The 12,822-nt window shown below is 41.6% G+C and overlaps 1 protein-coding gene across 16 annotated transcripts in view; it reads left to right on the forward strand.

Annotated features, from left to right (window-relative positions):
* The first annotated feature begins 262 nt into the window (after positions 1 to 262).
* The window catches only part of CELF4 (CUGBP Elav-like family member 4), a 688,948-nt gene continuing 676,388 nt past the window's right edge, over positions 263 to 12,822 (forward strand). For 15 of the 16 annotated variants that reach the window (XR_004420789.1, XR_004420790.1, XM_033086029.1 and 12 more), the window contains exon 1: positions 366 to 797. Coding sequence is in view for 14 of the 16 variants with exons in the window: in XM_033086029.1 (XP_032941920.1) it covers positions 518 to 797 (280 nt within the window). In the remaining 2 variants the exon portion in view is untranslated. Of the gene's footprint in view, positions 798 to 12,822 lie in introns of all 16 variants that reach the window. The other variant, XM_033086042.1, reaches the window with a different exon arrangement.

A 12,822-nucleotide genomic window follows, 5' to 3' on the forward strand; every position in this document is an offset into this window, starting at 1 on the left:
TCCCCTTTGCTCACTTGGCACAATAGAAATTGACTGTCTCTCAAAGAGCCATGCGCCTAGTGCTATTTATAGCCAGGGGCTGTGTTGGAAGATACCATTGAGGCTCTGCCGGGCAGACAGACAGGGGGGAGGTTGGATGGGAGGAGGGGGTTTAACCAGAGTAGAGGCAAAAGCAATCCCCCACCCCTTGCCTCCCTTCCCCGTACACACACACATCCACACACTCACACCCCACCCCCTAGTCTGGCTGGGAATTTGAACCGATCCAGCCTGTTTAAACGGAAAGGACACAGATCTTCAATGTAAAAAAAAAATCAGATCAGACCCAGAGAGAGAGAGAGAGAGAGAGAGAGAGAGAGACAGAGAGGGAGGAGTGTGTGTGTGTGTGAGTGTGTGTGTGTGTGTGTGTGAAAGAGGGAGAGGGAGCGAGAGAGCGAGAGAGAGGGAGAGAGAGAGGGAGAGAGAGGGAGGGAGAGAGAAAAGAAGAGGGGGAAAAAAAGGAAAGAAGATTTTCTCTATGTATATAAAGATGGCCACGTTAGCAAACGGACAACCAGACAATACCAGCCTGAGTAGCAATCACAGCAACCCCAGCACCAACGGGCATATGAACGGATTAAACCATAGTCCCGGAAACCCATCCACCATCCCAATGAAGGACCACGATGCCATTAAGCTCTTTATTGGGCAGATCCCCCGTAACCTGGACGAGAAAGACCTCAAACCGCTCTTCGAGGAGTTCGGGAAGATCTATGAACTGACGGTGCTGAAGGACAGGTTCACTGGCATGCACAAAGGTGAGTTACCTCCTGAACTTTCCCGGGAGAGATCGGGAGAGAAAGGCAGGCTCCCTCTCTCTCCCTGGCTCTCTTTCTCTCTCTCTCTTTCCTTTCGATTTCATTTCATTTTATTTCATTTTTGGTTGGCCCGGGGGCGGAGGCGGCAGGCTGGGGGGGCAGGGAAAGAAATAATAGACCCATCCTGGAAAGAGAAGAGCGAGAGTCAGGGCAGGGAGTCAGCTCCGTTTGGCTTATTTATTAGTATTTTTTATTTCTTTCCCCGCTTTTTTGGGGGGTGAGAGGCAGCTCCCGGGGAGCGCCGGGCGAGCGGCGGCGCGGGCGCGGGGCCGGCGGCAGCTGTCCGCGGTGCTGAAGCCGGAGCGGGTGCTCTGTATTTACCTTCGGGAGCCGCTCTTCGTCAGCCCAGGGGTGTGTGTGTCCGTCTGTCTGTCCCTGGGTTCCCCCGATTTTAAAACTGTTCTATATCTGGCACCGGCGGCTTTTTCTTTTCTTTCTTTCTTTTTCTTTTCTTTTTTTTTTTTTTTTTTTTTTTTTGGCAGTTTTAAATTTTTGCTGCTGTCACATTCATTATTTGTAGTCCTCTACAAAGCAAGAAGTGGAGGAGAGTGAGTTGCTCTGCGCGGGGGGGCATTTCATTTTGGCTCTATTCAACACGGGAGTAGGGTTATAAACAACAATAAAGAAGTCCATCTCAAGCGGGGCAGGGGTGTGTGCACAAAATCGTGGTATGTATGTGTATGTGGGAAAAGACAAGACAGAAAGGACAGGTGGCAGCTTAGTTCCAGGGGAAGAAGTCTCTGACCAGGCATATTCCAAGCACTACTTTAATGTGCCCGAAGTCCGTGCTGGGAACTTTTTAGGTTTTCTCTAAAGGTAGTGGAGATGTACTCCTCGCACGATGCCTCACTTGCTCCATCTCTGCCTGCTCATTTCCCTGCTTAGCTTAGGCTCTCCGGAGGTGCCTATCAGATTAGCTGGTGCTCCGTTTTGGGGGTGGGGGAGGGTGTGTGTAGTGGGGGAGAGATGCTCAGATCCTCGGGTGGGAAAGTAGGACTCGCAGGGAGGAAGTTGAAGGTAATTTGCATGGGAGCCCCGCTTAGAAGCAGGAGAGAACCAGGAGCAATATGAGCCACCTCATTAACGCAGATTCTGAGTATGTGTGTGTTTATAGTCATTTTTTAGAAAGAAAAGGGAAAAGAAAAATACTGGGTCAGAAGTGATTGGGGTGTGACTCCAGATTTAGTGCAGTAGGAGAAAGCGTTTTGCGCGGGGCCACAGGGAGAGTGGAAGTTGTATCTTTTACAGGACAGCTTCAGTACCAGTGCTTAGTCCAGCTTGGTGGACTCCTGGCAGTGACAGTCACCGGTAATGGCATTACTGGCTTCCCAGCTATCCAGATGCCTTGGCGAGTTGTAAATCTTGAACTTAACGGCATGTTTAGCAGGCATCTCTTTCCCCTTCCCACTCACTCCCCTCCTTGCTTCCACTCTCAGGAAACAGGAATGAAAATATACCCTGACAGTGCGAAGTACGAGTTTTACACAGGCTAGAGAAAATGTTCAGGGCTCGGGGACTAGGGACTCAGTCTAAGTTACAGGATATTTCTTCCAGCCTTACTTGCCGGTCGCTTCAAACACCCTTCTCATTTTTGAAATGATCAGTGTAGCTCTTTCGAACCTTGCTTTCTTTTCAGACTGCCTTCCTAGAAGCCACATCAAGGTCTGATTGGCTTCATTTAAACATGACACCCGTACTGCAATAATTATTAATAATAGCAATAAAATAATAGTAAGAAGTGCAGAGAAGGAAAGGTCCTGAGAGATTTCATCTAATAGTGAGAGTAGACACTGAGCTCATGTGTGTGCGTGCATGTGTTTGCAAAAAATAATCTAAGGTTTCTGTAAAATAAAAATAGCAGCAGTAAAAGCTACACTGTAAAGAGTCATTCAAGTAGTGTAGAGGAAATCTTCGAGCTAACACTTCAATAAAGTATTTTTTTGGTAGTGGGAGGTTACTGTGATTTGTTGATGAGATTTTATTTTGTTATGTTTTATCTTAAACCTGAAATTAATCATCCTATGTGGTAACTTCAATTTCTGTTTCATAGACTGGAGTTCTCCCTCTTTCAGTTCAGTTCTGCTTTTACTGTATGCCTGTATTCACAGAGACAAACTCAGGAAGGAGGAGAGAGAGAGGGGGAGAGAGAGAGAGAGAGAGAGAGAGAGAGAGGAGAGAGAGAGGGATCATTTATCTTGCTTGGATGTGTTTAACACATATCCCTGAATTAAGCAAGATACTAACTTCATTTCCCTTCATTTCATTTCTGTTATAAAGCTGCAACCTAGGAAAAAAGCCAGGTGGGGAATCTTGTCACATCGTCGAACCAAATTGCATGAGTTCGTCTCAAACAAACAGTCATTTTTAACCTGCTATAAGTTTTGGACTTTGGAAAGAAAATTTATTATGATGATTGTTATTTTGCCAGCTAAGGTTTGAGTGAAGCTTCAATAGACACCGAGTTGCCAGCATTTCAGAGATCGGTTTTATTTAGTACATCCGAGAAGAGTTTGAACTCCTTTCTAGCGATGCCGCTGATTTATTAGCTAATCCTGATAAAAATGTGCCTCTGGCTACCTGGAAAAAAATTACTTTCTTGCCAGTAGTGATTAATTACTATTAAGTCAAAAAGCATGATGGGGCTTTGAAGGATGAGGGTTGTGTTTGGCTTTTTTTATTATTATTTTATTCATTTTATTTCATTTTTAATCTATTTTTTCTCTTTTCCCTTCTCTAAATGCAGTCATGTGAAGCATTGTATTCACTCCGATGTCCTTATTTTGGCTTTGCTTTGCAGGCGTAGGTGAAGAATTGCATAAAGATAGTCCAACTTGGCTCACAGGGGTAGGTTGGCAATACAAAACCCCAAGATGCTTTCCATAAGAGATGCATAATGCTTATACATTAATTGATCCATCACTCTCAGTTGATTTCATTCTTAATTCAGGGTATAAGGCTGTGGCAGTAGTACACCCTGAAGGGTTAATAGTAGGCTGTAGTTTATTTAAGTGTGTGAAGAGCAAACCTTAGGTGTAGAGGGGGAGAAGGTGGGATTGTTCTGGGAGGAGGGAAGAGGGAGGAATTAGCTTTAAGTAAAAAAAACAGCAACCGGAGTAATTTCAGGTGTAAATTCAATGAAACGAGATCAAAGGATGTGTATTCTTGAAAATATTATGAAGATATCCTATTGCGGTGCCCCTGTATAGCAGGAGGAAATTGAAAATTAAGAACTTAAAGTACATTACTATGCCCTCCTCCAAGAAAAACTATCAGAAAAGGAGAGTGAAGTCCCAGGTTCTCTCACCAGCAGCTCTGGCTGATACCAGCCAGACACCAGGAAAGAGGCAAGGGATTATGATTCTCTTGCAGATACGCAAAGAGAAAAAGGGTACGGGGGAAGCAGCTTGTGGGGGAAGGCAGGGAAGGACTGCCAGATCCCCAAGAAAATAAGCTTTCATGGCACAAGCATAGCTGCTGCATATTTCCCCCATCCTCGCTTCTCTCCACACGGGGCAGGAACAGGCTCCTGCTCTGGTACTTTGCTGTAGGGTTGGGAAGAGGCTGTGTGCTGAGATCCACGGGTAGAAATCTACCGGGGCTGAGCTGACCCACCCACGCACTCACACATGCACGCACACACATACACTGAGTTAACTAATCACACTTTAGCAATTTAGCAAGACACTCATTCATAACTTCCCCCCATCTTATCTAGCTGTGGAGTATGCTTAAAGGCTGAGTTACTGGGAGATATAAAGGTTAGTGCTCTCAGGACAGCCATATTATAATGCATTATCTTTGAAGTCATTTAAGGCCAATTTAAGTGGTATTTAGTATAATATTTATGAATTAATGTAATCTAAATATAGGACTCTCCCCATAGGTTTAAACAGTCTTTTCTATTCAAGCTTGCTTGTACCCAAGGCCTGGGAAATGTTTTAATTTAAAACACACAGGTCTCCATAATATTCTATTTAGGAAGTCAGAAGAAATCAGCATTCCGCACTTAACTGAGATTTACTGAAACACATGCAGGCGAATGCACTTAAAGTGTGGAGATAGTGTGCACTGGAAAAGCAGGAGTCTTGCATAGACTTGAGACCAACACACTTCCAACCCTAATTTAGGGGTAAAAAGTACAAACCCCCCAAAGCCTCCTTAAAATCCACTGCTGCAGCCCTGTGGTTGGGTTGTTTTTCCTACCTGACCCAAACCTCACTCTGTAAGCATTCAATGCAGATAGAAAAATGCAATATGAAGAGAATAGTTTAGTATTTTACAGGTTTACCCTCCTAAAAGTATGAATTATTTTGAAATTAAGACACCTCTAGGGTAGGGGAACAAGGCTTCTATTCATTATATTCTATTCTGTTTGATTACAAAGATAGATGATAGAAAAATTAAAATCTTTTTAAGTTTAAGGATGTTTATGAAGGTTTTGGATATGTCAGAAATTCAAAGGTGCAATGAAAATGAGCATTCAGTTAAGATGATGTGTATGTTTATATGCAGAAATATATAGATTTGTGTGTGCATATATATACAGAAAAAGATATATACACATTCATGTGTCCAGCCTTTGGGAAATGGAAATTTAGTTGAAAAGAAGCACAACGCAATACAGGTGCTGAATAAACTCCTCCATAATTGAAACATAAGACTTGCCTGGCTGAAAGCAACACATACAGCATTTAGTATGGTAGTAAACCAAACAACTTTTAGGGAGGTAAACACACAAATAAACTGGAATTAAACAGAGGCGACTTTAAGCCTTAGGTCTAAAGAGCAACCCCTTAAAACCATCACAATGCAATTGGATAGCTTGATGGAAGAGAGGAAAAAAGCAACCTCTTGTTCATTAAAATCTCCTGTACCTAGGAGTGTCTATGTGTTTTGATAATGTTAAACAGATAGTCCAGATTGCTCCACAAATTAGAAGGGTATATGTGTTAACTCTTATTTTCCAAAGGTCTGGACATGGATCCTGGTTTCTAAAAGCAGCTGCAGCCAGTTATGATGCTGTTGTTACGGTTGTGTCAGCATTTCCAATACAAACTCTAATTTTCTGGGATCTCTTGCTTGCCTGTCAAGTTTTGCACTGAAAGCTGTTCCTCAGCTAGTCCCACTACCAAATGAAGTAATCATCCTTACAAGGCGGATTTGTTTAAAAGTTACATTAATGCAGGAAAAGAAAAAAAATTAAAGTTTTTTGTCCAAAGCTTTTGTTTCTTCTCTTACATTTCTCCAGCTTAGACTTACATTTCTTACACTTTTACAGATTATGATTGCTTCCGTCGCTCAATATCTACATATACTGGTGCCTTAGGGCATTTTACAAAGTAAAAAAGGGTACTTTTTTCCTTAAAAAAACCCAACAAAACTGATTAGGAACAACTAAATTTCATAGTATTTATTCGTTCCTACCAAGGTTTTAATTAAGGGGTGAATGAAAAACTCACTAATTTCTGCAAGTAACAATAGGATCAGGGAGCAGTTTGGTTTAGTTTTATGTCATTTTCTTTCCCATATCAAACCAGAAAAAATTGGAAATTTCAGCACTGAAGTAGAGGGAAAAATTGAGGGTCCTTGTCACCTTGTATGAGAAGCGTGGTTCATCTGGTCCTGTATCCCGCATCTGCTAGTGGCCAGTGCCACCGGCAGGGCTTACTTTAGCAGAGGATTCAAATTGCACAGCATCATAAAAGCCAGACAGCTGATGGAACAGTCTTTTGAAGGAGATTGTCAGAAAGCACCTGGAAATTTTGTCTGGGTAAAGAGCGAGTGAGATTGCGGAATGTGTCTTGTGCTCAACCAAAAAGCAGATTGCACCTCTCAGGGAGGGCAGGCAGAGAACTCTCTATTCATGGTGGTCAAGAGCAAGGGACAGAAGGGTTTGAATGATCAAGAAGGGTCTCCTCCAGCCTTAAGAGCAGGAAGTACGCAGCCACATTTTTCAGCAAGACATCAGGGTGTTTTTTTATCATGCATACCCTGTGCGCATGCATACCAGCCGCACTGACCCGACAGACCATAACGACACTAAAGGAGCTGTTACTGTCCCTCCCGTCAATCAAGTGTGAACTCAGGCGGGTGTATGCGACAGGCAGTAATGGTTCCAAGGGAAAAAAAGTGGGGGAGATGATCTAGGCTGTTGGACCGCTTACCTGCATTTAAAAGAGATAGAAAGCACCAGATTCCCAACACCATACAGGTGTTGGCTACGGCCTCAAAATAATATTCCAAAAAAGCAGGGGGCTGCAGAGCTCGATGTGACCTGCCCATCGAACACGGTGCAGTTTCTGCCCCGTAAGAGTTTGCACTAAGCAAGTGAGGTGTTAAGGAAATGAAGTTGAATCCTGACTTTAACAAATAGCTGGTGCTTCATTAATCTCCACATCACCTTTACTTCGGGAGCAAAGGCCTGTTACTTGCTTGCTGAGCAGAACGCAGTGAGATCTCTGCCATCATTTAGGTGGCTTCACATTTGGAAGTCCTGCTGCAGGTTTGCACTTACTCAGTATTTCATATTCCCTTTAAAATTCTGGATTATGGGTTTACATAGCAAACCTCAACATTTGCAGCTAACGCTATTAATTTCTACGCTTGCTGGCTTGTCCCTTAACTGAGCCTAACTTCTGTAAGTGAAACTAAAACTAACACAAAGCTAAGGAGCTGGCAAAAGCCTGATCTTTGCCATATTTCTCACTCACTTAAATGCTTCACTAATGCTTGTATGACTGTTGCCAGGGTTTGTCAGGGTGGACTGATTCTTATGCATTAAGATTTGCTGCAAAAAAGGGAAAAATATTAACCATGGTGGGTAAAAGTTATAGCTTTCTTCCACCATTGCTCCACTTACTGAGCTGGGGTATCTATTACAAGAATTGGGTCTCTCTTTCCCTCTACCTCCCGAGGAGCAATCACATTTTGGGGATCTCAGGATCTCCTGAGTCACTTTATCTGTGCTGCATCTCTTGGTGTGGTCTGGAGTCAGGATGTCACCACAGAGATTGCGTTTGTTTGCTTTTGTCACTGTGAGCCACAGCCTAAATGCACATACAGGTGAATGCAGCTTTTAATGTGCATTCATTATATCCAACTGACATCCCCTTGAAGGAAGAGAGGGCTTATTATTGTCGCTCCTTAAAATAAAGATGGATGAGAGCTCTAAACCTCTCAAATAAAGTGCCTGACCATACGTAGTAGCTAAAAATAAATCATATATGGCCATCTATTCCATGTAAATGAATGGCAAGACATATAGATATAGACATTGTGTTAAGTTTGTCAAGCAGAAGCAGCCAAAAATATTGATCAAGGCAAAGGGGAAAAATTGATAATGAACTGGACTCCAAGAAGACTTTAATTGACAGTGACTTCTGTGAACCAGCTTTGGACAGTATATATAAACTGACCACGATGTAACTTTATTGCAAGGCACTCTCCTGTAATTAATTGTCACCTTTGTTAAGACTGGCTACAGATCAAAGGTTTAAAGATACTTAACAGGTTCTTAGTAACAAACCCTTCAGATGCATTAGAAATATCCGACAGCTCAGCCAATGAGGCATGCAGATTTCGATCTACCTCACCCTTATCTGTTTATTTCTCCCTCCTTTGTTGAACCTGGAAAGTCATTGCTTAACATTAACTATTTAATAGATGACTTTGTTGGCAATTTTGATGCTTTCAGCAATATATGATTGAGGTGATGGAGACCTTCACTGAAATGTCTTTTCAAAGTATTTTGCGATCAAAAAGTTGCTTATGGTTTGGTAGACCAATACTGCAGACACAGTTTGCAGTGCAGACTATTCTTACTCATTTATGTGGCTAAGGTATTCAATCTGCTTATTTCATCCCAGAAAACACAAAAAGAACATGAAAACCTGAAAAATAGGTACTCGAAAAGTGTAGCTGAGAATGAAATTTCATGGGAAAACTCCGTATGCATTGAGATAGAAGTGTGCCTGATGTTTGTATAACACACACATCAAATTATTTATTTTATGTGCATGTTAATGAAAACATGCGTTCAATACAGACAGGATAATATAGGTTTCTAAATAATTCCTTTCTAAAAGAAATTACAGAGAACATACTCTTATGTGAAAGTGGAAGGTGACTTAAGAGGGTATTCCTGGAATTATATGCAGAGTTTAACATTATATGTAACAATTTGCTTACTGTAGTATGTTAATTCATCTCTGGTTTACTTGTACATTATGTCTGAGCCTCAAAAATATTTCAGAGGCTACCAGGCTGCCTTCCCAGTGCACCGGGGCAGGTAACTCTGGACATGAAGCTTCTTCAAACAGAATAAAAACGGGCTTTGCAGACAGAGTTGGTCTGATGAGATCTGACTGCATATTTGGCCTGTTTCTAATTCAAATGCCTGTGTATATACTACACAGGGACTGTGTATGCATGCATGTATTGAAAGGGCAGACTTACATTTGCACATAGTTCCTCTCCTTCCCAGTCCCTAAGGATAGATTCGCATCACATAATATGCATCACTCACTGCAAACGCACACAAATATTTTTGTCGGACTCGGTAGCTTCTTGCAGGTAGATGTATAAAGCAGCATCAGCCTAATAATATCCCTATAAAACAACGCTTCCTTCCTAGGATCGAGAGGGATGAAGGTTGTCAGAAGATCAAAAGATATATCACAGTGTGCTTGTAGAAATCCCCTGATTATGTTTCCTCTCTATAATGCTCTAATTCACTATTTGATCAATTGTAAAAGGGCCAGTGCTTTAGGAGGAAAAAAAAGTATTAGGTTACTAGATGCTTCAGGGTGAGTGAAAATCACACCTAAAATTATATGTAGCAATACAGTAATGAACTTATCAATACTTCTTTAAGGAATCTGACAGCCCTATATGAGAGAATCAGTTCTGTGAGCAAAGGTCACAATACAGGTATTGCTTATTAAGACTATCGATAGCCTAGTTGACCAATCTAACCAGAGACTGTATAATGTACCTGCTGTTAACAGGCGGGGAGGAGAACTATGAAGAATTTACAGAATTGCCCACATGTAATATTAATAATATTGATTGATTCTAATAATATAATAAGGTAAAGATGTACTTCTTTGAAATGGTGCATGGAGGAAGCAGGGGGAGAGTGAGATACCTTTGCCGAGCAGATTGAATTGTTTTGCACCTCTCTGAAAGTTACCCTAGAGATAATTCAGTTTTCCTGCCTAGGATCCATTTCCTACTCATTATTTCACCCAACACAGACAGAAACCAGATTTGTTTTTTCTAAGATCAGGTCTTGGCCCGGCAGGTGCACGAAAGCCAGGAACCTGAGAAACTTCTTGCAGCAAGGAACATTTTGGTCAACAACTTCAGCTCCTGTCAAAATAGGATTAATCGTAGAAAGTTTTGTTCAACATAGAATTGCAATGAAAGTGTTTGATTTATTTTCCCCCACACCTTTACCAGCATTTAAAGAATGAGGGGAAAAATATGGCGGAAATAACGTATGTTCTACACTGTGTAAAATCTATAATTGATAAGAAAGGACTTTGCAGAGCAGCCACACACCTGCCCCCAAACCCGCTGAAGTCCAGAAAAAACTCTTCCTTGCCTGCAGCAGTGTTTGGATTGGGCCCGAAGTTACGGGCAGCTCTGCAGGAAGCCGCTGGTTGAAGCAGGAGCGGCCGATCACACGCGATGTGACTGACTTAAGCTTGCGAGTCACCTAAACCCAGACACGCAGACCTGGCTCCATCCGAGTGTCCTAACTACTCCCTCTGCAACAATAGGCTGCCTTATCTAGGTAAGCTAGCTCCTTCTGCTATACCATTCAGCTTCAACCGTTCTCGTTCCAGTGTCCATATGGTAGTTTCAAGAAGGTTTGCATTTCATTATGCCATTCTTTTTCAGTTTGCAGGGCAAGTGTTTTTCTTTTGTGAACATTTAATTGCTTTTAAATGCGATTTATTTGATCGTATTCCATCTTCAATAATACATGGATGAGGATGCAATTTTTCACTCTCCTTTATAAAGATATATTGTTATTCAATTATGCTATTCTGTGGGATTTGTTCTGTTTTGTGCATTCAGAGTGAGCTTGGTTACTTTTTTACTTTGCTTTCTTTCTTCCTATCTTCTTTTTATTATTATTTATATGGATTTTTTTTCTTTTTAGAGAAAGAAATCTCATTCAAGATACTGGCAATAAATGAGAAAAGTAGGAGTGGAAATGAGGAATGGGCAAGACAACCAACAAAAATCATTTGGCAAAGTCTTTAAAAGCATATCACTGCCTCGTGTTTATTTGCAAGAGGGATACAGCCAATTTTGATACCAAAAAAAGGGTATCTTAGAAATTATTTTCCTCCAAGTTTAGTAATTAACAGAGAAGTTAAAAAAAAAAGAAGTGAGTCAACACGTAGGAACACCAGCAGAAAAGGCATCTAAAGCAGGAAACAAGAGTTCGAGAGCGGTGTTAGTTTCTACATTCTCCTAGGGATTTGGAAAAAGTTTACAGCAAATTAAACAAACAAATAAAACAACAAGGAACACAAGCATTGCCATTCCTTCTGAATTATTTGTCATGGCTAACACACCTCAGAGCCGCTCCATTTAAATTGCTGCCTGTGCCTGCAGCTTCATTCAAAGGAAGGGCATTATCTGGTGGGTGAGGGCGGGCGGTGGGGACGCCCAGGTTCTAATCACAGCGTGGATAATTACTCACCAACACTCTCTGATGGAGTCACTTAAGCTCGGTGCCTTCAGGCCTGAACTGAAACCTGTTGAATCAATGGAAAGATTCCCATTGGCTCTAGTGAGCTATTGATCTTTCATTTCCCCAACTGCAATATTAGGCCAGCTGTAATTTTTTTTTTTTTTTTTAATTCTTTTTTTTATGAGGGAGAAGGTAATGGCATAAATTTGACATTTACTTTTTTCTGTGTAAAGGTTTTGGTGCATCTCTGATGGTAAATGTATTACATCAGAGCCCCTTTCAGCATAGATCCGGAAAACATGCTTTCAAAAAACACTCAATGGGGACATGGAAAATTAGCTTTGCTCATTTCACTTGTAAATGCATATTTGTCCCTGCTTTGCTAAGAAAGGGTCAATGTCAATTTTGCCAGTTTTCTTTGTGTGAGTAGGATTCAGCCTTTGTAATTTTTCTGTCTACAGGAATGTCATCATTCACTGATTCAGGATCTTGATTTATTTTTTTTCCCCTTCTTTTAGTGAATCACACACATACTCTTCATTGTTATGGCAACTGAGGGAGCTGCAAAGCAAGGATTTGATGAAGGGCTGCATCCCACCTTTCTTCTTTAAGGGCCTGATCCAAACCTATTGTTTGCAACACAGTTTGAATCAAGCTGAAGGTATCTGCCTTCACTGGGTCAGTAAAAAGAGCAAGTTCCCTCTAGACAAGTGTACTTCTGCCCTCAGTACAGGCAGATGGAATTGGCAGTCGTTGCCCATTTGCCGAGCACCGACCCAACACTCTCTGAAGTCAATAGTTAGACTCTGACCCAGCCTCACAAACAACAGACAGACACTGTGTGAATCCTTAAGCAGGGATGTGAATATCCCTGACTTTGGCAGAGCAAGGTAACCCAGAAGGGGGTTTTCACTGCTGCTACCTAAAGTGTAGGTTGTGGGGAATAAACAACATCCTAGTGTCCTTAGGTATCCAGACACAAAAAATTTAATTTAGTAATATTTTCGTCAAAGAAGAGGGTTTCAGATGATCGCCTACAGCAAAGATCTGACAAACAAATGAATCAGGTTTCCTGTGGGATTTTTAAAAATTATTTCAGTTTAGTTTTAGTTTGTTCATCAGTAGCAATGTACATGGCATTCTTTAATTTGTTTGTCTGGGGTCTTTTTTGGTGTTTCCATCCCATCTCTGCTCATCTGTTTTATGAAATAAATGAAGGAGCTGGAGTGTGCATGCAGTTATGTGTGTGTGTGTAGA

The sequence above is a fragment of the Catharus ustulatus genome, chromosome Z (genome assembly GCF_009819885.2).
Source record: "Catharus ustulatus isolate bCatUst1 chromosome Z, bCatUst1.pri.v2, whole genome shotgun sequence".
Classification (NCBI taxonomy): Eukaryota; Metazoa; Chordata; class Aves; order Passeriformes; family Turdidae; genus Catharus; species Catharus ustulatus.